Genomic DNA, 24,045 nt, shown 5'->3' with positions numbered 1-24,045 from the left:
GTATGACATTTTAGTACATTTGCAATCACCCGGAATATGGCTTTTACTTATTAATGGTCCATTATACTAAAAGTGACGTTTGACCTTCTCTAAACGCAATTTGTTCATTCAAGATAACAGGCAATATGACATGAGCAAATGTAAGCATATCAGATTGAGTCCCACAGTATTGGACATCGTCCTACTTCAAGAAGAGAGGCTCTAGTGTACTCACAGGCTGTAATGCTAATAGGAGCTCATTCAGAGGGTTGGTCAGGTTGGTGCCAAAGATGATGAACCCAGAGCTGATGCCAGCAGAGTGGAGGGCTTTATCCAAACTGAAAAACACAGACCCAAACCATGTAACACTTACACTATACATATTAAACCAAATATAATCAACCATGTGATATGGCACTGGACATGAACATTTAGGAGAAATGATTTCATAGTGTTAGGACACAGCAACCTCATATCACTGCACTTCATTATAAACAGCTAATAATGCTTTCTGGGACATGTTTTTATGATACAGGACATTGTCTTATTAACTCATTGTCCAACACTGGCTGCGTGACAGTGGGCCTATTAAACATATTGTTTAATCCAAAGGTGCTAGTACCGCATTGTGCTAAAAACATTGAATGCCCATGACATTTTGGCAGGCTGGGAGTAAAGTACTTACTTAGAAATGAAGAGAGCAATGATAAACAGCAGTGCCACCAGGATGAAGAAAATCCCCAGCAATATCTGAGAAGAGAGAGAATGTTTTGAATGTGCAACTGGGAAGGGTTTGGTATTCATGTCCTCCATGCAAAAAACATGCAGGCAAGGGGGGGGGGGGGGGGGGGGGCTTCCACTGGGCCTTCAAACTTCACCTACTTGTCATGTCATTTGTCAAGGTGTGACCATATGGCCAAGCCAAGCACAGTCTGCCACTGTCACCAAAGGTGATAGGGGAAGTAAACCAGTAGCCCAGACCAGGGCTCAGTGAGCAGGAGGGAAGAAGAGGGGCAGAGGAGGGCAGAGGAAGCAAACAAACCCCTTCGCGTGCTAGCCTTTGAGAAGCCCTCCAGCCCTCAAGTCAGCTCAAAATGCCGCTGAGCAACTTTTGTCCAAACAGGAAAAACAAACAGGCAAACACGTGTACGCACACACACACAAACAATGACATTGAGGAGCCGATTCCATCTGTTATATTGAAACTCTGTGAAGAGTATGTATCTCTGTAATAACCACTCCTAATGAGGTTCTGCTAATGTGTATGCACTGTGCCTCTAATTTAGCACAGATACAGTCTTTACAAATTCCTGTTCCACAAGCTGGCATTTCCCTCTGCGTTGTGATCCATGCTCTCCATGGATGGGTCACCGGTGACTGTGTAACTGACGGGATTCAAACCTGGGTCTCTTGCTCACCAGAACACCATCTTAGCCTGCTGAGCTAAAGACTAGGGGTTACCTCGAGGAGCTAACACAAGGACACACTGCTCTGCTCTGGCCCAGAGATAGCAAAGAACTGTACAGTCTCTGAGGCACACAGTTGCTCCTGATGTCTTCACTGTTTACTTCTTACAGGAGTGTGACCAATCAAAAAGGATGGCTAGCAAACACTACTGTACAGGAGGGCAAGCAACAGAACATATATTGACCTCTGTTCAATGGAGCAGAATATAACTGTGTGGGATTTCAGAAGGATCTATAAAACAGTAATGCTCTCTACCAACAGGACCACACAACCTGGAGGTTGGATCTAGAAGATGTTTCTCTTTAGCACTGCCCACAGCCTGAGATAACTCTACATATTTAACATGCAGTTTATACTGTACTATGCAAAAATATGCTGTTGTTGGTTGATTTATCTTATACAGTAGTAGGCAGGTAAATATTACATTGGCCAGAGGTGACATGCTTAACTCGGTAACCAGCTGACCAATTATCAACCCGTCAACAATTAGCCAGTGCCTCGTCATCTTTCCTAAGCTCATTAAGGTAGCAGGTAGCAAAAGTCTAACAGAATGAAAATTCCAAAAAAATAAAATCAATCAAGCTCAGACACTTGGGGTCCACCACAAATAGGCCTGTCAATCAATGGAAGCCCACAGTGACAGAGTGAATCTTCCTTGTCACACCAGCTCTCCTACTCTGCCCCTTGCTATTGGATGATTGACTGGATCCATATAGCAGTCTTTAGATGCTTTTATAGTAATTTACCCTTGATTGACAAAGAATTTGCCCTTGTGTGGGGAGGAATATCAGACTTCATAATGAACACTAGACTATGCCAAAATTAATATGCATTTGCACTATGCACAATGTGCTCGATATGCACTATATGCACTATGCCAAAATGCATTTGAATAGGCTACTCCCAGGAGGTGGAACTTACAATGTCTTACAGGCAGACAGATAGACAGACAGAGACAGACATGGAGATTGTATCCGTGTGCAGCTGTGGAGCTGTGACCAACACTGGGAGACATGACAGAATCAGCAGAAGCAGGAGAGAAACACCGGTAGCTCAGGAGGGAGCGCTTCCCGTTGTTCGGCTTATCGTTCCTCACTGGTGCCTGAGCATACAGTAAATAAATCTCTCATCTCATTACTGTGAAAATTTGAGTCTGGGGACTGTCATTAGTAGGCCCCCCTTGGTTAAAGACACACTGTTACAGACACTGGTTTAACATTTCATTAGAGGGTGCTGCATGCCTGTGGTGCTGTAAACTAGTAGAAAATGAATGGTGGAGAGGAATCTGACATGTGAACCCGGAGAGTGATAGTTCAGTAGAAGGAATTCAATGCTGTCCTCAGAAAGTATCACGGATAGCTTTGAGCAAGATGGGAACAAAATAATATATATTTTTGTAAAACACAAAGCCTGATGAATGTGTGTTATTTTCAAATACATAATATAAACACCCTCTATTTCTTTATAGTATGTTTTTGTCGTTGAGTGACAGTTCCTTGAGTTCCTTCAATAATGTTCCATTTGGTTTCGCTTTGTTGGAACCAAAACAAAAGCCTGTTTCATATGCAGCATGTCCCCATGAAAATGAATTCACAGCTACCCAGCCACATAAATTGTAAGCCAGCTATAACTACATTGTTGCAATAATTAATCATACAGTACAAGGCATTAGTAAGCTACTGATACATAAAATATTATGATATGCTCTTCAAAAGATATTTAGAAAAATGCAAATCCTTCAGACACCCAGCAACAAAACATTTTTGTACAGTGTCAATTAAAGCTTATGCTCTTTTGGAAACAGTTAGTAAAGGCTTGGTTTAATTTATTTATTTATTTTACTGTGCTTGTCTTATTGTTCCTGAGTTCTTGCTAATCATGTTGCTCAAGGTCTACAGCCACATATGAAGCTGTTGCAGCATTCACAATGACGAGCCAAAAGTCTTGTGAAAGTCTTTGTTTGTGTGAAACACCATCCACATTCTTCCAAGTGTTTCTTTAATCTCCAATGCACACTCAACACTATTGAACAATTCCAGAACTGTACAATCCATTTATCTTCTCAAGGGAAAATTAAAGGGAAATGAAATGACAGAGGCAACTGGTTACAATAGATACATGTCCAATATTGTTGACTCACCTTGAGGGGTCTGAGAGCACTGCCGACCTTGGTGCAGCAGTTTCTCTCAGCTATCTCCAGATGTCTGTCCCTGCGTTGAAGGACCTGCAGCTTGGCCTCCAGCTCCTGGAGGTTACGCCGGTCCCGTGATGACAGGGGACGCCCATCCTCACACTGGACACAAGAGAAACAGAAAAAGCGTGAAAGGGAAAAAAAGTTTAAGGAACCACCTGGTAACCCCACTAAATGTCAAATCTGTATTGGAGTGGCTACAGCACTTCACTTCAGTTATGACTGTAGGGATAATTCATTGGTCAATGGGTGAGAGGCAACAGTAACATTAACTACAGTTAATGATTATCAAACACTTCCCAATCAAAGTGTTTTGCTTTAGGTGAGACAAACCTTGGCTTTGAGCTTTTCAATCTGCTGCTCAACCTCCTCAATGTCCTCTGTGTTCTCCAGGCGCTCGTAAACCACACTCCTCGTGCCTTTAATCAGGTTCAGAGGAAGCACAGACATACCGTATGCCTGAAACACCAAATAAAACAGCCATTTCAAACACTTGTTACTGTCAACGGTGTGAGGCCACATATGTCTGTGAGTGCATGTAAGTCCACACACACTTACACACCCACACTGCACTGCCACTGTGTGACACATGGCTGTAGATAAACGGCAGCTAAACACACACCACAAATCATATTACAGCTGCAGGCCTCTAGGGCCTCTATGTCATTCTTAAAAAATGCTTTAAATGGTGCAATTTGCAACTGGGCTGGGGCTAATGTGTGAATTTGTAGCAACCATTTTGTGTGGAGATGACATGTTGGCTTATTCCTCTGCTGGTGCAATTTACAGCCTAACAGTGCCCCCATGTGACAGCACTCTTCACCATCTGAGAGGAGAGAAAACGTCCACCACTCACCAAAATGATCAGAGAAAATAAATAAACAATACAAAAAGACTTTGGAGGGGGAAAAATGCCTTTGCGGCATAGCTTTAAAAACATTGTCAATCAGCTGTTATTTAAATAAGAACACACATCAATAGCCATTTCCTCTCACTTTGAAAAAAAAAAAAAAAGAATACCCTGGCTGGGACTCGTGGCACATCCGAGAGTGGCTGGGGTTGGAAGCCTCCTGGCAGGCACAATATGGGATATTTGAATTTTAATTAAAAATGAGGGCCATCTCCAATACCCGCGCAGTGGCCAATCAATACAAGCTGAGAATAAAGCAGGAAGGCCAATGCACTCTCTAGCTCTCCCAGGGAAGGATGCATACACAACCTGGGGTGGTGCCATTTTAACAGGCTTTCATAATAAAACAAGAGAGCCTTTTGTGCAATTACACCTTCACCCCTGCCAAAAGACGTTGACCTTCTTTCCTCTGTTAAAGTTTTTTTGAGCAGGGAAATGTTTGATCCGATATTTTTCTAAAACAACTTTTACTGGCTTCTGAGTGTTAGATAGCATTAGGAGAGTCACAGGGGATACTAAGGCAGGCTGGACTATTATTAGTCTCTGCTGTGGATCTCTGCTACAGGCGATGTCGCCTCCTGCAATGAATCATGGGGCTCTTAAGGCCGGAGCATGTCCCGAATATCAAGCACGCTCATAAAAGGAGAACCTGTCCCAGATCCCTGGAGAAGCACTTCCCTTCCCCTCCAATGTGCTACCAGACATGAGAAAAATACAAACCCAACCAACACAGGTGCCCCTTTTCTCCACCCAGGTGTAAGATACTAGACATGAGTCTGAGTGATAGTTAAACCTGTTGTAAAACTCATTGTTAGACTTAATAACAGTCAAAAAAGATACAGAGAGAAGGATTTGCAAGGAGAAAGGAGTGAAATCATTGGCTGGAATCAATCAAAGGGAACCATTTGACTGAGGGGCTTCTATGGCAGGGGCACAGGCCCCCAAGCACAAGCCACGTCTTTGTTCCCCTTCTTTGCCGATTCCTAGTGGTGTCGCTGCCCATGGAGGGGGTGAAAGGGGGCTGACTCTCCCAGATCTCCTATTCATTTTCATGAATTTTGGACATGGAATTGTATTAAACCAATTGGAGAAGAATAAGTGCTAACATGTGTGGGTGCATGTAGCTAAGTAAAATAGACAGTAAAATCTTAGTAAAAACATGTCTAACATGGCAAAAATAGCTTTCTAATGTAAATCAAATACCTGAAGGTCAAGCGCAATTAGAACCAATTCAATTATATTTTATTCTAATTCCCACTCTTAATTTGCCATGCAGGAGCAAATGTATACCTCATTGTCCCAAGTCACAGGTCTGTACTCCCACAATAAGCCCACAATATTCAATGGCACTGAAAGTTTTTGATATAGTGAGAAAGCTTAAAGGGTGCTGAAATTGGGTTTTTACTCTACAAATGCAAAATGCAAAAAGCCATAGAAAAGGGTAGAAACGTAAAAGGGAAGTTTTAAGTGACACCCTCTCTGATTCATCCTGGGCTCTCATCTTTCCAGGTCAATTTAGTGGACCGTGATTAGATCTGCGGAAATTAATCTCTCCACCTTTTTCATCCGGCATCAGCATCTTAAGGCTGGCGATTTAAGAGCATGGGGAGGGAAAGGGGCAGGGTAGATAGAGCCTTGAGGGCCATAAGTCAGTGTGCTCGCCAGGCTTTTAAATCAAGCTAGAGGACTTCACATGACGCATTAGGCTGCAGATCTACTGGGAGCCCTCTTGTCAACGCTGATATGCACAGTCCAACATTGAGTGGGGAGTCAATGATATACAGTCATATGCATATGCAAATATTATAGGCACATTAAAAAGTCACTGTGCCAATAATTTTCATTGTAATGTCATCTCAAAGGCAAAATGGAATGCTAAGGCTTATTAAATGAGCCTGATTCGCCAAGCCCTTTTGATAAACGGTTTAGCATTTGCACAGATTCCCCAAAACGTGAGCGGAATGCATTTATAACAGATCTGATGCATGGAGTGGTTAAAGTAGAAATTTAAGGTGGCCTATGAACCCCGTTAATGGAACTGGACCTACACCCACAGAATCTAAGCCAAAAAACCACACATAAAAAGGACAGAATTATATAAGATGGAGCATAATGGGAATGTGTGAGCAGCATGGGCCTTGTTAGTGTCAACATATACACTCACTGAGCACTTTATTTGGAACACCTGTACACCTTCTCAGGGTGGAGGTGGTGTAATGGTGTGGGGAATGTTTTCTTGGCACACTTTGGGCCTGTTAATACCAATCAATCATCGCTTGAATGCCACAGCCTATTTGAGTATTGTTGATGATCATGTGCATCACTTCATGGCCACAATTTACCCATCTTCTAATGGCTACTTCCAGCATGATTACGCACCATATGACAAAGCAAAAGTTGTCCCAAACTGGTTTCATGAACATGACAATGAGTTCAGTGTTCTTCAGTGGCCTTCCCAGTCACCAGATCTTAATCCAATAGAACACCTTTGGGATGTGGTAGAACGGGAGATTCACAGCTTGAAAGTGCAGCTGAAAAATCTGCAGGAATTGCGTGATGCAATCATGTCATCATGGACCAGAATCTCAAAGGAATGTTTCCAACAGCTTGTGGAATAAATGCCACGAAGAATTGAGGCTGTTTTGAGAGCAAAGGGAGGCCCTACCCAGTATTAGTATAGTGTTCTATAATAAAGTGCTCAGTGAGTGTATGTGGGTTGTGTGAGCAATGTGTCACACGAAAGTGAGGTGCCGATTCATCTTTCAATGAGAAATTAAACATTCAGAATGTCTATCATAGTTATAAGACCAGATAATATAGTAATGAAAGTAATGAAAGTAATTCTAGTCATGTCATTACTGTAGGCTTTGCTGGTCTGACAACATGCAGTGTGACGTGCACAAAGGGCATGATGGAAAACATGTCTCAGAGCAGAGAGTGTATCCAGGTACAAGAGAGTGAGAGGTACTGAGCCTGGCCTAACCTAACCATACTTTAGATTCTCCATAATAGGTGATGGATCCGTTTTGCATCTGCTGTGGTTGAATACTAATTTGCTTGCACCTCGGAAAGTCTTGTGTTGGCCAAAAAACTGTGAAGGTTAGAACTTGCTTGCACTTGCATTTACTTAAAGTGCACTGGGCTGCAGCGGTGTTACAGTATATGGAGTTTGGAGTTTACACCCCGGACGGTTGTTTGAATTAAGGGTGAGTGGCCACCTCGGCACAGAGTAGTGATAAATTAACCCCGGAGTCATGGACAACATTCCTGCTGCATACGGAACCCGCCACTTAGATTCCATTAGGTTAATCATGCATAATAATAACACACAGGAAAGAATGATAAATCACCCAGCTGGATACTGTTGTGAGGGTGGGACAGATTGGGGTAAGGACTCCACTCTAAGGAGGGATTTGCAGCATTCTCTCCACTCTTGTAGAGTGAAGGGAGAGAGAGTGTGAATAAAAGGAGATGAAAGGGTGAAGGTGAGGTGAATGTAAAAAGAAAGAGAGAGAGAGAGTATAAATGTGAAAGAGAATCCCCAGCTGCTATTGTCTTCAACAGGGCCTATTTCCTTGATTGACTGCATCACAACACTGAACATCAAAAACAAAGGCACACTAGGAGTCTTGATTTCCGCAGGCCCCTCACCAAGCTTCTAACAACATGGGGTCAGTGCACATTTCCATCCCAGAGACTTGCCGGATAATTATCCACTCTTTAAAGAAGTACTGTGGCAGGCAAAGCAATAGAACAGTGGGTACAATCCTTGTTGAGTAGGATTATAACTCCTAAAGGGAGATTTGCTCTGCAACTTACTCCATTTGATTGTGTCTTGTTCATAAAGAGCTCTGCTTTAAATTGTCATGTAATTCTCCAAATCAGCTTTGAATCTGAGAGAAGCCAGACAGGATCTTAGGCTGGCTGTCACTGTTACTGTATGTCTCTGGGTGTGACAGTCCTTTATTTCCCCCCAATAAGTATTATTCTGTGTTGCTCCAACCCTGACACCAGCATCCCCTACCCCTCCCTCAATCACCCCCTCCCCCCCAAGAGATGTTCACAGTCTAGATACCACGATAGCAGTTATGAAAAATGGACGACATTAACAAGTGTTAGGGTTCAGTCAATTTTTCTTATCTGGAAAAAAATGGACAGCTACAGTATGCTAAGGGAATCAAAAATACTGGCATATATTAATGGCCTTTGAGCCAGAGATATATAAATAGGCAGCAGATAAGTGGGACGGTGGAAGGTGCATATACATCATGCCAAAGTCTCACACACTCAGGTGAAAGAAGGCAGCGAATACAGATGTGAGCGATTGGATGCCAAAACCCTAGAATCACAAAGCATTACTAATACTGAAAGGCTGCTCAATCACTGGCAACATCTGCACTCCAACATGATGTGTTTCATATGTGCCCTCACATCTACAACTAAAGCCACTCAACAAAATATTTACTAGAAATAGAAAATAAAAACTTATATCCTAACCCAACCTAAAACAATTAGTATAACAAATAGTATTTTTCTCATAAGATTAGTCAAATCTATTCTACAGTTCACATCTCTACCTATAGATGAATGGCTATCATGTCAGTCTGTCCTTTAGTTTTCATGGGCTGAATGGGAAGGAGGCCATGTCCCTTTAAGCCACTGAACAGGCAACATTTAGAAACTTTCCCCTTGGACAAGTGAGTCTTATTTTATGTGCAGTTATGGCCCTCTCAAGCACATGCAAATCAATGAAGCGACAGCGGCCACCCGTCTCAGGTCCCCACTCACCGTGTAAGTGATCACTGCCAGCATGCCAATCAAGGTCAGGGAGCTGATGGAGAAAGACAGAGCAGGTAAGCCATCTGCAGGAGGGAGAGAGAGAGCACAGCCATTAGAGATTTATACCTGACCTCTGACAAAGAACACTGATCCACTGATGTTACGCCAAATGTTGAGAGCCTGCTTTTTCTGGAACTGTAATGATGTATGCGCACTTGAGGGGATATTTCAGAGAGTTGTTGTTCCAGATCATTTTTTTTGGCATTTGTTTCCATTTGTTCCCGATTCCTGTTCAGGCATGTCACTGAAAGGTCACCAATGCATTTGCCCTCAAAACGTCAAGCTTTTACAGTACATTAAAGGAAAAGGACATTTGAGGCGGCTAATATCATTTTAGATGCTAAAGAATACTGCAGTATATTGTCAAATCCTGGTCCCTGTCCTGTAGATTAAGTTGATGTGTGTCACCTTTGATTGAGGGGGGAGAGGGGGCCACCCGTCAGGGGAGGGCGACAGTGGGTGTCACGCCAGCTGTCAGGGCTGGAGCCAGAAGACAGGGATTGATGGGGAGAGTGATCGCCTCTCTCCCCTGTTAGGATCCCACCTGTCACAGGGAGGTGACTGAAAGCAGCCACATGGTTGCCCCCTGGTGGTTACCCACAACCCCTCAGCAGCAGCCCAGTGGTGCACAGCCCACCTGTCAGTGTGGGCCTGGATATCGCCCTGCTGGCAGGCTGCTGCATCCAGCTTCAAACGTAAACTTCGCTCCTAGGGAAGAGCATTTGATCCAAAAAAAAACCTACAAATGTCTTTATTTATGACATGGAAAGTTTGAGCTGTGTTAAATTTGTCACCCACCAATAATTTTGGAGAGGCTTTTCATAAGCACAGGGACAGAGAAGGAAAAAGATATGAGATAAATTATATATCTGCTCTCCATTGTACAGTAGGCGAAAAGCTTTGAAGTCTAACAGCTGCAATGAACATTAACATTTGAATAGGTGTCTCGCTTTGTGATCTTGACGCTTTTTTTAAGTAGCGAGCTTGGTTAGGTAGACAATGGTTCCATTCTGTTTATGAACTCCCCACAAAGAGGTGGATGGATGTATTCTGCCTCTCTGCTTGGTGTCTTGAGTAGATTTTCCGGGGATTAGACAGAGAGAATATTGTCTATTATCGGTGGTGCTCCACATCTGCAGAGTCTGGATTCCAACAGCGCAGGAATGAGGAGGCCCTTATCTCCCAGTGCATATAGCCCTTCAGGCTTGTGTACACTGAGGAGACTTCCACAGAGAGGTGTTTATTAAAGAGCTCCTTTAGCTCCAGCACTCGGTTGCTCTGTGTCACGATAGAATCATGCAGATATGGAGACACACTAAGTTCACTGTATTAGTGGGCTTCGAGGACGAACCCAGTTGAACCATGTGAAAGCAGAAAGCAACAGGAAGACTTAACAGTCAGACATACTGGCATTAGTCCTGAGGGTTGTCTGGTCAAATGTCAGGTAGCTATGTCAAATATTGTTGGTAAGGATTAAAGTAAAGATAACACTTTACATATGATTTCCTCAATACAGTACCTGTGTACTAGTAATTGTAATAACTCTAGTAATAACATTGTATTAACATGTTGTTAAATAGTATTTAGGTAATCATATGGTATATGTTGTATTATTACTATTTGTGTTATTAGACAAATGGAATAATGAACAATCCTTATTCCTAAAGTGTAATAAAACAATCTACCAAAATCCAGTAATATGCAATTACCAATGTACTGTGTTGTATGTTTACCCATGTATTGTATGTTCTACATACCCATGTATTGTATGTTCTACATACCCATGTATTGCATGTTCATAGAACTTCATCAATACGTGAAAGGTATAGGGGCAGCTTGCAGCAAAATGTGATCCAACTAGTTTGTCTTTACAGACTGAGGAGCACAGAATAGTGTTGACTATCAAGAGGCAGAGTAGCTACTGGACACTAAATGGCAAAGCTAAGACATATCTTGTTCTCGTACATCATACTGTTTTTCTTTCTAAATGTGTCTTCTTCCTCAGTCTCTTGATCCTGCATAGCAGGGGGTTAAGTTAAAGGAGTGAGGATGTCTAGGTGAATTCAGTGCCTGTCCTCTGCAGCATAATTAAGAGGAGATATTTCCACTCCAAATATATCTATCAGTTTTGAAACCTTCCCCTAAGCATTCATACTACTAGCTTTCTAACTTAAAAATAAAGAAAAACATTAAAGACCATAAGAGACCTCCCCTAAACAGCTGGAAGTTAAAACTAATCATTAATTTAGAGAGAGGCACTGATAATTCAAATAGCAGAATGGAAGCCGGGTTTATTAATGACAAGGGGTCTCCTCTGAGAATCATCTCTGTTTTGCAAGCGTGAAGGACAAGGGCTCTGTTACCAGCCACCACAACACCATGAATCCCTGGGGTCTCTTTGACCCCATTTAGTTAGCAAGGAAAGCCCGAGGGGTAGCCATTATGCACTGGGGCAAGTTGAGATCAGCAGGCCATCGCTCTGTCAGAACATCCATCCATTCTTAAAAGTAATGGCGCATGGCCCCATCAGGCTCTATTCAGGTGGTGATTGTGACAAACAAGCTCTTTCTAACACTTGCCGTTATTCCTGTGAAAACCTCTCTGGTTTCATATTCATTAAAATGCCTCTTGTATCTCTCTATAAATGAGAGCTGTGACAGCTCTAAGACCCCTCAGAGGACAGTGGCTCTGTCACAGCCAGTCACAGAGTTACTCAAGGCTATCATTGGATTACTGTGGGTTTTGGGAGACTCTCTGTCTTGCAGGCTTAGAGGCTTGGGAGGGAAGACGTTCCTCTCAACATTGGGGAGGGCACACAAGAAAATTTACTGTACCACCCTGACTGCAAAAGGATTGAGTGATCCTCTCAAACAGTCAGCGGGGATGACTGGAGCTCATGCACTTGAGCATATTCAAAGCACACATTTAAATACTAGCACACTACAAAAAGGTGAATTCAAAAGCCTGGTTGTTAAAAAGTGGTCTTAAGCTGTGACCTTCCTAGCTGCACAGATCTGTGAGAGGCAGAAGAATTGGTACTGGTACAGTAGCTACAGAAGTAAATGCACTGTTAAATGCACCGTCAGTGGTTTCTGCATGTAGGGACACCAACAAAACGTAAACAATGGGGCAAATGCATTTTAACAAGCAGTACTGTAACACTTCATTTATATTACATATCTATTGAATGAGAGCAGCATTAGATTAGAAGTTTTACATGAAGTGTTCTATGACAACAAAAGCAAAGCAAATTACGTCCATAAGGTATTTCAGTTGTTGTACTCTCATTATAGTATTAAGTGATTCTCATCAGTCATTATAGTATTCATCATAAGCAAGGGATACATTTCAGTATTCAAAAATACAGAAAATATCACTGACAATGGCTTTAAGAGAGAAGAAGTGCACAGACCAGAGGCAGGGGAAAGATTTGTGGAGAAATTAATACACTATAACCCCAAACAACTGCATACATGCATGCTGGCATAGCTCTGGTCCAGGGCGTTTGAATTGGCTCAGCGTAGCCTGAAATACCAGAGCTAGTGCTGGCAATAGCAAGCATCATCCAAAGCTCTAGAGAAATAATCCAGTTCTCGGATCAGTGCAGAAAAATGGCATAGTTGCTACAGTGATCTTGAAAGCAGCCATTTGCACCATTGTGAATAATGTAATGGTCGGCCCATTTGAGCTGCAGTGGCCTAAATGAGCAGTTTGCAGCACAGGGTCGAGAGGCTGACTTAGCAAGGAGTGTCTTCCCTTTGCTCAATTAACCTCCCATCTGGAGAGAGGAGAGAAGGGGAATTAGGAGGGGGATGATCCCCACATTTCCTCCTAAGCAGCCCTGCAATTTGCCCCAGCGCCCAGGGAGGGAGGTCGGAAGGGGGATGCAGGCCAGGGTCTGCTACAGTGAAAAGTTGATGACAGATGGACTGACTTCTTCCCTGATCCCCAGATGCCACAGAGCCTGGAGATTCAGATGTTTTCTCTCTTGGAGTTATGCCGATATGAACATGGCCACTGGCTAAGACACATACAGTACTTATAGTGTACACATGCACATCAAAATGACCTCATTCACATTAGGCTAATTATCCAAGAAGATTATTGAACTGTGCACATTCAAATGCAAGTAAAAAAAAATGGCAACACTTTATTCTAGTGAACACATATTAGACACTCCATGTGTAGTTTATAAGTGTGTGTTTTTTCTACATAGCCTCACAAGACACCCCCCCCCCCACACACACACCCACACAACACTAAATTACTACAAAATGGCTAGTAATACCCCAAATTGGCCAATTAGCTACTTCATAAACACTTATAAGCGACAAATTAGTGCCTTATAAGTGTTCCCAATGCTACAGTGTTACCGAAAAAATATAAAGAAATGTATATATGTATTTCTATTCATGAACTGATGAAGAAAAGAGGGCATACTCATCAAATGTTTGCAGTGGAGAAAGGGTATTGAGTGACACATTAAAGGCAGGAGAGGCGTTTTCTGGAGACAGTGGGTGTGGGAAGCACAATGAGGCTAGTTGACATTGACAAGGCAATGTCACCTTAGTGTGCAGCCTGTGGCATCCGTCGCTCCGCCTGATACAGCTTTTCAATACCGGCACTACAGGAGATGCATTACTGCACTGAGACTGCCATGGTGAGGCATTCATAAGGCTCTCTGATAAAGGGCCTGTGTGCACATGACACATGCCACCATTCAACGGACTTTACTTACGGTTACTCCCCAGCTCCTCCAACAAGTACTGCACTTTCTCCCACTGGGTGGAATTCTGACTGGGTGGGGCTTCAAGAGGAACGAAGGCACTGCAAAGGATGAGAAAGATTCACGTCAACATGTGGATTTATTAGTAGTAAAAACAAGTACTGTAGTAGTACTACAACTCTCTACATAATCAACCATCTTTGTCAACCACATTTTTAGTTTCAAGCTCTGAGCCAGAGGCAACTTAAAGTTGAGTTTTTCTTCTTTGCCTGAATAAGCAGAATACATTTTGTTAGCCTACAATGGTAATTACCATAGTATTTGTTATGCATGTCATAAGGAATGCTTTAACTATTATTTATCAAACAGAGTTAGATAGATTGTTCATTTCCCTCAAGTCTTACAAAAGCATTAATCAAACTACAGCCTAATCTGTAAACATGTCATTCAAAGAGTGTAGAAGAGTGTGAATGTTTTAATTTAACACAGGTTAATGTCAGACAGATACATTTGGGTCTCCATTTTATAATAAATAAGTAGCTCTAAAATCAAACATGACCTTAACAATACTTACAATACTTAAATTAATTTTTCAATTAATTCTGCAACCTCCACACAGGGAGGCAATAATTCATCCAGGTTCACATTGTAACATCGTATCCTGTGACTTCCTTTTTTCAATGACCCTCTGGGAACTTGACTTTGAAAAGTAGTGTTGCAAAATCGAATGAACAAATTGATAGATAAGTGACTATGTGGAGGACATGTCTTACAAAGGTTTGTTTACATTTGGGTCAAAGACAAGCCCTGATGAAGGAAATCATCAGGGCTTACTTAGAACTGTATCCAAGGTGAGTCATCCAAGTTTGTTGTAGAATGCTGGTGCTCCAACCAGAAATTCACTGAAGTGAGTCCTTGGAATTAAGTATGTAACTAAAATGAAATTACCTTCAATATCTTTAATGTTGATTTTAGTACTGACTTTTACCTTCTCCACAGCCTGTCAATTAACCCTCTTTTCATAACGTTTGGATCCCCATTGTGCCTGGGTTCCAGTTCCACAAGTAGTTTGAACTGGTAAGAAACCAACTGTATTTTAGCATCATAACTTGTCTCAGTTTATGTAAATGGATTATTTTGTTTACTCTACAGCAAGATGGCTGATGGCTACTCTACAGCAAAATGTTTGAGAAGCAAGCTTTTATCTAAATGACTGAATTTCACAGCTCAACCAAGGCTGAGTTTAGATAACTGTAACCCCATTAAGACAGGCCTTAACCTGAGACATAATGCACTGAATTGAAGACACCTTAAAGAAGACGCATTAAAAACCAAGTTAAAAAAGTCACAGTTTAAGGTCAATGGTCCTTTTAAGAGCCTTGACCTGTTGCAGGCGACAAACAAAAGACTATGTGTTCAGGCAGCAATGGCCTCAATGAAGAGTCACCAAAACAGTGGCCTGATGTCTTCTGGTCATGTCGCTGCACATCAAGCTGAACAACAATCCATCGGTACAAAGGGGCAATGAGGCCAGTTCAAAAGGTAAAGTAGGGACCAAATTGCTTCTGTCAAAGAAGACTCTAGAACTTTACAACTTTGGGCCATAGAAATGAACCAAGAGTCTTCCCCTATCCACAGTTGAGGAAGCCCTTCCATCACTGCGCCATTTAATGGTTGAGAGCACATTAAATTATATGACCTGAACTGCAAGCATGTTACTGTCGCTGTTGCAAAAGAAATCCATTATGTTTATGCAGTGTAGGCACTGTTGAACACAAACAGTGTAAACTTGAGGTTAAATGAGACATGGTTGAGACCATGTATCACTATAAATTTAAGCATCAAGTCATTTTTGAGCTACTTAATCATGAAGGAGACAATTCACTTCAGCTTTATCAAGGAGAGGCCTAAATCTAAACCCTTCACATCAGGTAAGAAACTTGTAAAAAAACTACTAATTGTCCCCCCCTCTGATACATTAAGCCCCATTCGGACCAAATAGCCCAGGTATTACCCAGGTTCATGATTAGTGGGGTTCTTCTTGGGACCCATTCACACCAAAGGTTTGACCTAGGACTTTCCTGGGTTGGTACCACTCATCCACACAGAATTTTACTACACAGGTCGATCAATTATGATGAGTAGCGCACCCTTGGAATGTGGTACTTTTCTTAGCAATGATGGAATGTTTGTGGCGCATGCATAACAGTGGTGCCAAAGTGGGAATGTGAATGAATTCACACCGAATTGGTGTGAATGGGGTTTAGCTGTTCACCCCCTCTGATACACATGTCTGCTTGCCTTGGGAGGCTACTGACTAAAGTTGCTTTCACATTCCATGATATTTGTCACAAATTCCTTCATCGGAGCTTCAAAGTTTGGAATGTATCGGGAATACAATGTGGGTAATATGAAAGGTTCTCCAAACACGTTCATCAGGCTCTGTGATGATCGCAAAACATGATATTTGATTATGCACAATGCTCATTTCACTCATGCCTGATGTTCTTCAGTGAAGTCGTTAAATGTAAAAGCGTCTTGTGATGGAAGTTTCTCCTCCTTATGTAATGTAAAAGGCTATCCGACTGTAAGAATTGTCAAATCGCATAGTGCTTAGGCACTGCATTTGAGAACTAAGAGTTTAGTGCAGACATCTAAACAGGTTTAATACTACAGCAGTTCATTAAAATGAAACAATGGTTATACAGTGACCTAAACTAATGAGTATCTTGCCTTGGTGAAGAAAATGCCATTTTTGAGTGGCATATTGTGGCATAAAATATTGGGCAAAAGTATTCTAACTTTTGACCATGCACACTGATCCAAACAATTCAACCCAGGAGTATCAAAACTGGCTGTCTCATACAGGTACCTACCCAATTAGCAGGAGCGCCATGCAGACAATGATAAACCCAACTGTGTACTTCAGAGCATTTTTCACTTGCTGTAATGAAAGAAGAAATTGAACTGTGGTTAATCATGACCCTAATAAAATCAAATTCATCAAGGAGGGAGTCGGGATGGTTGGGGAGAAAGGGGCTAATTCCATATTCTGTTTACTTAAGGACAATGGGAAGTGAGAACTGCAGTCCAGAGTCTTTCAACCGGCAAGAGTCTGTCTCTTCTATTTCCCACCGCTATTCAGGGTTCTTTGAAAGTAATGATTCAAAAGAATTCCTCGCCTGAGAGAAAGTGCCTCTGTCAGCTCAAAACTAACATAAGGAAAGGAAAAACCTCTGTGGCATGTAATCTGTACATCATTCACTATAGTGTCCTTGGAGACCGATATTTGAAATTTCAGCAATATTCAGTTTAGGGGAAAGGGGCTTTATTCCTACATGCTTTATACAGTCAACTTAGCAGAGGCCAATGGCCCATCTAATTTCGAAGAGCAAGCTTTACTTGGTGGCTATTTGGGGGATTTTGACATTTATATTGAGAGCATTTTTATTGAGACTGATGTTTTTACCTCAAGCTCTCTTTTTCATTAAGAGTGTAATCCCTCACTTCACTGATGATCCTGTCAGTGTGTGACTAAAGCCTCTGGGATTTAGCACAAAATAAATAAATAAATAGCTGTACCTTCACCACAAAGAGACAGCCATAGGTGCTCATAGGCAAGGTCAAATTAGTGCAAAGTACCCTCATTGATAACACTTTATATAAAAGGGATATACGATAACACATTTATAACATCTAACATAAACACTTCCTAATACCTTCATAAATGTTGTGTCAGCCTTTTATAACATATTTATGTAAGATCTATGTCATATATGATATAGATGTGGTAGGTTGTCAGATTAAATCAGGAATGGATGCCAAACTAAAAGTCCCCCGAAACAATATATTTATTTTCTGTCAGAATGTGCTTCTTACATAAAACCAGTAATTGGCCTTTGTACCTCTATCGTAATTGTGTTATTAACTGAATTTATATTAATGCTTGCTTGAATAAAAGTGTGTTGGATGGAACTCTCAAATTGAAAGGTGATGTATAGCATACAGAGGGCCAGCATGTTAAAAAAAAACAACTCCAAACTGACTGTATTGTGAAGTTGCAATTGCTAGCGCAGTATTTTTTAAGCAAAAAGGAGACATGTCATGTGCAAGACGAGTGGGGAAGCCCTGCGTAAGTAATGGGACAGTGAAGCATTTTGGCTTCTTTTGGCTCTACACTCCAAAAGTTTGGATTTGAAATCAATCACAATTACTTAGAGGTTAAAGTACATATTCTCAGCTTTTATTTGATGGTATCTGTGGACATATTGGTTTCAACACTCAGAAATTCCAACACTTTTTATGCATACCCTGTTTCAGGGTACCAAACTGTGATGGGACAAATGTATCAAATGTCCAAATTAAGCACTCATGTTTAGTATGTGGTTGACGATCCTTTGCATGCAATAACTGCCTGAAGTCGGCAACCCATTGACCCCACCAGACTCTGGGTGTCTTCTCTGGTGATGCTCTGCCAGGCCTGTACTGCAGCCATCTTCAGTTGTTGTTTGTTTTGGGGTATTTTTGCCTACATTTTTACCATCAGGAAATTAAATGCATGTTTAACTGAATTTAAAACTGAAGATTGACTTGGCTAGTCAAGAGCTTGCCACTTTTTGTCGTCGTCGTCGTCCCCAGCTGCCTAGAATTGGCTAATTCTAGTTGCAGCTATACATGCCCAAACATTAACTCCCCCTTCACCATGTTTCACAGATGAGGTGGTATGCTGTAAATCTTGGGCAGATCCTTTTTTCTCCAAACTTTCCTTGCAATCATTCATGATAATATTAATCTTATCTCTCCACATTACCTTTTCCCAGACCTCTACAGGCTTTTTAGGTAATTTTTAGCAAACTTTAAGTGACTATCCTTTTTGAGGATAACGAGTGGTTTGTACCTTGCAGTGAAGCCTCTGTAGTTTAGCTAGTGATGTATTCTGCAGATGGTAGTCTGACACATTTATGCCTACCTCCTGATCAGTGGGACAGTTGTTTTGGGGGTTTTCTTAATTATGGTGAGCATTCTTTGGTCATGCACTGTAGAAGTCTACTTTGGCCTACCAACCTGTTTGCGATTGCTGAGGTCACCTGTGTTTTTTTGTCTTTTAAAAAAATAAATAATAATTAACAGAAAAGAAACTAGTACAGGGGGGTAGTGGGGGTGAAGAGGTTTTAGGAGGGACCGTTAAGAACACACCTGACTTACACAGAAACACCTGTGAAGCCAATTGTCCCATTACTTTTGAGTACCCTGAAATGGGGGGACTATACATACATTTTTTTGTAATTTCTGAATGGTGAAACCAATATGTACACGAATACCATCAAATAAAAGCAGAGAATCTCTATTTTAACCAGAGTAAAATTGTTTTGTTCAAATCCACATTTTGGAGTGTAAAGCCAAAAGAAGAAAAGACACTTTACTGTCCCTACTTAGGCAGGGCACTGTATATAGTTATTATCAATGGCACCTCGGATGTGAGGCTGGGATATGACTATGAGGATGGAAGCTAAATATGCATTTCCCACTCCAACAGGTGGAAGTGAGCAATATGCAGGAAAGCGTCAAATCTGGCAAAAAGCCAGAAGAAGAATCGAGTCAGGAAAGAGATCGCAGAGCCAGGACTGGTCTTCGGGAGTTGCTAGCCAGTATAACGGGAAATCCGACTCGGTGTGAATATCAACTCGGGTAGCGTCTATTTCCGGGTCGTTTCCAGGTTTTGATATTGCGCAATAAGTATGTATGAGTGCATGTGTATTTAATGGACTTTTTGTGCAATTTAGCTGACATGCATTTGTATTAATGGATCGTAAATTTGTTGTAATTTAGGTAATATGCGTTTGTATAGAGCTAGCTTTAGGTAATGTAGAGAGTCACTATAGTATGTATCCAATTAAACATTAGCATAAGCACTGTTCCACTCGAAATGAAATCACCAGAGTAAATGTTCACACCGAGTCGGATTTCCACACCGTGACAGATCATCATATACACGTGTTGCCTCCCTTCCTCACGTAGTTAGCGTAGCATGATAGATTTCCCTGCTTTTTCACGCGAGGTGCAGAGTTCGATCCTGCTTGGAGCATATTTTTGGGGATGGATTTAAGTGATTTCATTTTCATGATCAAGTTGAACAGATGATTATGTTTAATTGGATAAATACTGTAGTGATTCTCTACATTACATAAAGACAGCTCGATACAAATGCATATTAGCAAAATTTCACCCGAAAAATTCCATTAAATACACATGCACTCATTCTTCTGATTATTGCGCAAAATCAAAACCCGAAAATAGACGCTAGTCGAGCAGCTGTTCACACGAGTCGGATTTCCCTTGACACCGGTAAATTGCAGGAACAATGGTAACCTGTAAATAATAGTACATAGGGAAAAATATTTAGCTACGTACTTTCTGTCCTATTTCATTGTCTTACAGCAGATAGCAAATTTCTTAGTTACACGATTGCATAACGAGGAAATAAGTTCAGTGTGCAGTATTTATTAAGTTTGGCAATGGGGACGAAAGCTGTCATAGAAGATTGGTCAGCTAGCCAGTTGGTTTAGCCAGTCACATTTAATACGAAGGGTTAGTGAACGGGTGCTTCTTTATACTTTTGTGTATACAAAACAGTGCATATAAGTACCTCTATAAGGAGCCAGTTACTATAAATGCCAATGGTTTTAACTGAGTTTGGACAGTTTGTAAAGCAGGTTGTAATGCCACTGAAAGCAATGGGCGGCGGATTGACTTTCTGGTGTGACGGCACTATATTTCTGCAGATGCGGAAAAATCTTTAAAAATCAAGAGTCGTTCCACAATTTATAAGACAGGAAGTTCAGGCGAAGTAGCGTCGCGTTAGAATGATGATACCAGACGTAAGACAATGCTCCTATTCTTGATAAACAAGCATGTAGCCTTGTAGCTGACGTTAGTTAGCTATAACATGGACATAATGAACCTAGGGTTCTTGGTTCTAGCCTACACAGCCAGTGATAGCATAGAAAGTCGTAGTTTGTTACAAGTTTGCACGGGTAATTGTCATTTCAGTTTTAGATTTCAAATAAGCTATAAATTATTAAGCTAAGAATAGCTATCTAGTCAATTCAAGCTGTAATTGTTGCTAGAATACTTTAGCTATTTTTCTTATTCTTGATTGGGCTTTAATGTAAAATGGCTTTTATTGTGCCCACTGTTTGTTTATGTCTCTGTTTTCGGCTGCAGGGAAGCTATGGTTCAACAATGTTTAAAACCTCATGAATCATCCATGAGCATTGCTTTGCACATCATCTTACTATAGGGGCGATACATGCTTCATATGTTTATGAACAATGAATGAATGAGTCGGTATAAGTAATTTGCCCTTATGATGATGGACCCTTATACAAGTGTATTGTAATGGCCCTTAGCCTACTCATACAAATAACAATATCTACATGCACATACATCCAGGCCCGGAATTAGCCATGTACTGTACTTTCTTTCAAGCAGATTATACCTTTCAATCAGACAACGCCATCCAACACACATTTCATTTAAGTACGTATTTATAGCAATTCAGTTAATAACACAATTGTGATAGAGGGGCAAAAAACTATTATTGGTTGTATGACGAAGAAACACATTCTGACAGAAAAATGTATAGTTTGGGTACTTTTATTTTGACATACACTCCCGATTTAATCTGACATATGTCTGCCTTTCGTAAATACTCTATAAAAGGCTGACATTACATTTATGAAGGTGATGTCACATGTTATGAATATGTTATGTGTACCCCTTCCATATAATGTGTTACCCATTTGTTTAGGTAGACTGTGTACATACATGTAATCATAAGAGAACTGCAGGTATGGCTGATCCACTCCTGCTAAACACCATTGGTCATTTATCAAGGTTACTTTTCAGTGAAGGTTGCACCAACATTTAGCAAGGCAATAGCTGCTCATATAAGGCTACATGTTATTCACACATTATCAACCAGTTTGGATACATTCTGAGTTTAAATGCCCATACTCCTCATTCATATAGGTAGTAAAGGTAAAAGTGCATAGGCCTATATCTGCTTGGAGCTAAGATCAACCTTAATCACAGTGGTAAGGACTGAGTAGTGAAGGGAGGCTGTCTGCAAGTGAAATGTCACATCAGTCTCTGGCACACTGCAGTGGGTGTAAGAGGACAAATAAGCCTCACCGAGCACTTGTTGATGTTGTCATCCTCCTTCTCCTCATAGTAGAAGTAAACAAAGGGGATCCACAGGAAGACACAGAATAGGATGATGGAGTAAAGTGCTAGATGGAGAGAGAGAGAAAGAGAGAGTATTCAAAAATGAAACATTGAGAATAAGAATTAATCTTTTGAGAAACTTGTTGACTTCTCTCCCAAAGAGATGATGTGGAAGATTTAAATTGACATGAATTGGAACATATTTCCAATATGTGAAGCCCAAACACGTTGTGCACATCCTTCCCTATGGGAGGTCGAAACTGCTTTTCAACACATTCCTATCATGTTCCTTTATTTTCTGAAGAGAGAGCAATTGAGAGGCATTTTAATCTATAGTGATAGTTTGGGGGCCACTGTGAAAGTCAAACTGTAGGTGGTCTCTGTTCATAAAATTCATACTGACAACACATTAGATTTGAATTTAAGAGAAATGATTTCTGAGAGAGAAAGAGAGAGAGATGTCACAACAAAGTCACTGGTTGGGTATTTGAGGATATTTTTATCTCATGGTAGGGTACAGTTAGTGTGTTTGAACATCATGACTACAGAAGAGAGATTCAACAGTTGATTACAGGCAGAGAATGTAATCATTGCATTGTAATCACCTCTTAATGTGATACCAAATAGATGTCACATTTGCAGATGTAAACATTTAGTGGAAATATGGTGATAGATTAGTCCCAAACAATCCAATGAATTTCTTATGAGGATCAGTGATAAACAACAATACCACTGTGAGTTACTGTACACTGCGTTATTATCTCCACATGCCTCATTATGCAACGAGTGAAATAAAGAAAGTTGATTAAAAACAATAAAATGCATGTAAGAGGAGCATTAAAAAAACAGAAGTCATGTGATGGACATATACTACTGTATGGCCAATATGATTTCAACAAGTAAATCTACAGTATCGTGTAATATCAAGCATTCAAATATCTCATATTGTGACGTAGAGAGAGATGGATGAACATTAACACATAGGTTGAAGTACAGAAGACTGTTAGAGAGGTTTAAAAAAGAAAAAGAGCAGCACAACACAAAATCTAATGTGATAATAATAGTTGCAGAAAGTGTATAACAGAGCCTGGGGCAAAGAAGAATTATGCCAGATGTTCAGGTACCCATCAAAACATTTCCTATTGCTTTTTTTTTGTTTGTTTTTTGAGGATTTTCATCCTCAGTGTTTTCTAAAGGCTTTTGGTCATATGGTCACTTCAATAGTTCAAAGCTGTTCACAATCCTTTCCTGCACCCAAGCACAGGATACATACAGTGCCTTCGGAAAGTATTCAGACCCCTTCACTTTTTCCACATTTTGTTGTGTTACAGACTCAATTTAAAATGGATTAAATTAAAAGACATCAGTCCACACACAATTCCCCCAGAATGACAAAGCGAAAATAGGTTTTTAGAAATGTCAGTAACATTATTAAAATTGAAATACAGAAATACCTCATGTACATACGTTTTCAGACCCTTTGCTATGACACTCTTAAAATGAGCTAAAATGCAAAAATGTCATCAGCAAATCACTCAATAAGTTGAATTGAGTCCATCTGATGCAAGGATAATAGTTCATGTAATTTTGGAATTAATGTCTTTGTTTTTATAGGGTCTCTGATTTGCATAGGAATTAATTACACATTGTGTGTATCAGGTTGTCGTTACAAACTGAGCAAATGGAGAGGAACAAAACTGCTCTGGA

At 40.8% G+C, this 24,045-nt stretch overlaps 1 protein-coding gene across 1 annotated transcript in view; it reads right to left on the bottom strand.

The window, feature by feature from the left end:
• lmbrd1 (LMBR1 domain containing 1) overlaps nt 1-24,045 on the bottom strand; it is a 74,872-nt gene that overhangs the window by 30,508 nt on the left and 20,319 nt on the right. Inside the window, exons 4-11 of the mRNA XM_083694912.1 lie at nt 22,306-22,403; nt 16,989-17,056; nt 14,125-14,213; nt 9,336-9,409; nt 3,971-4,096; nt 3,587-3,739; nt 665-729; nt 215-317 (exon numbers count right to left, since the gene is read on the bottom strand). Of these exons, the coding sequence (XP_083551038.1) occupies nt 215-317; nt 665-729; nt 3,587-3,739; nt 3,971-4,096; nt 9,336-9,409; nt 14,125-14,213; nt 16,989-17,056; nt 22,306-22,403 (776 nt within the window). The remainder of the gene's footprint in view (nt 1-214; nt 318-664; nt 730-3,586; nt 3,740-3,970; nt 4,097-9,335; nt 9,410-14,124; nt 14,214-16,988; nt 17,057-22,305; nt 22,404-24,045) is intronic.

Source organism: Argentina silus (genome assembly GCF_951799395.1).
Source record: "Argentina silus genome assembly, chromosome: X".
Lineage (NCBI taxonomy): Eukaryota > Metazoa > Chordata > Actinopteri > Argentiniformes > Argentinidae > Argentina > Argentina silus.
Note: the sequence above shows the minus strand (reverse complement) of the source record. Positions and strands in the feature narration are given on the sequence as shown.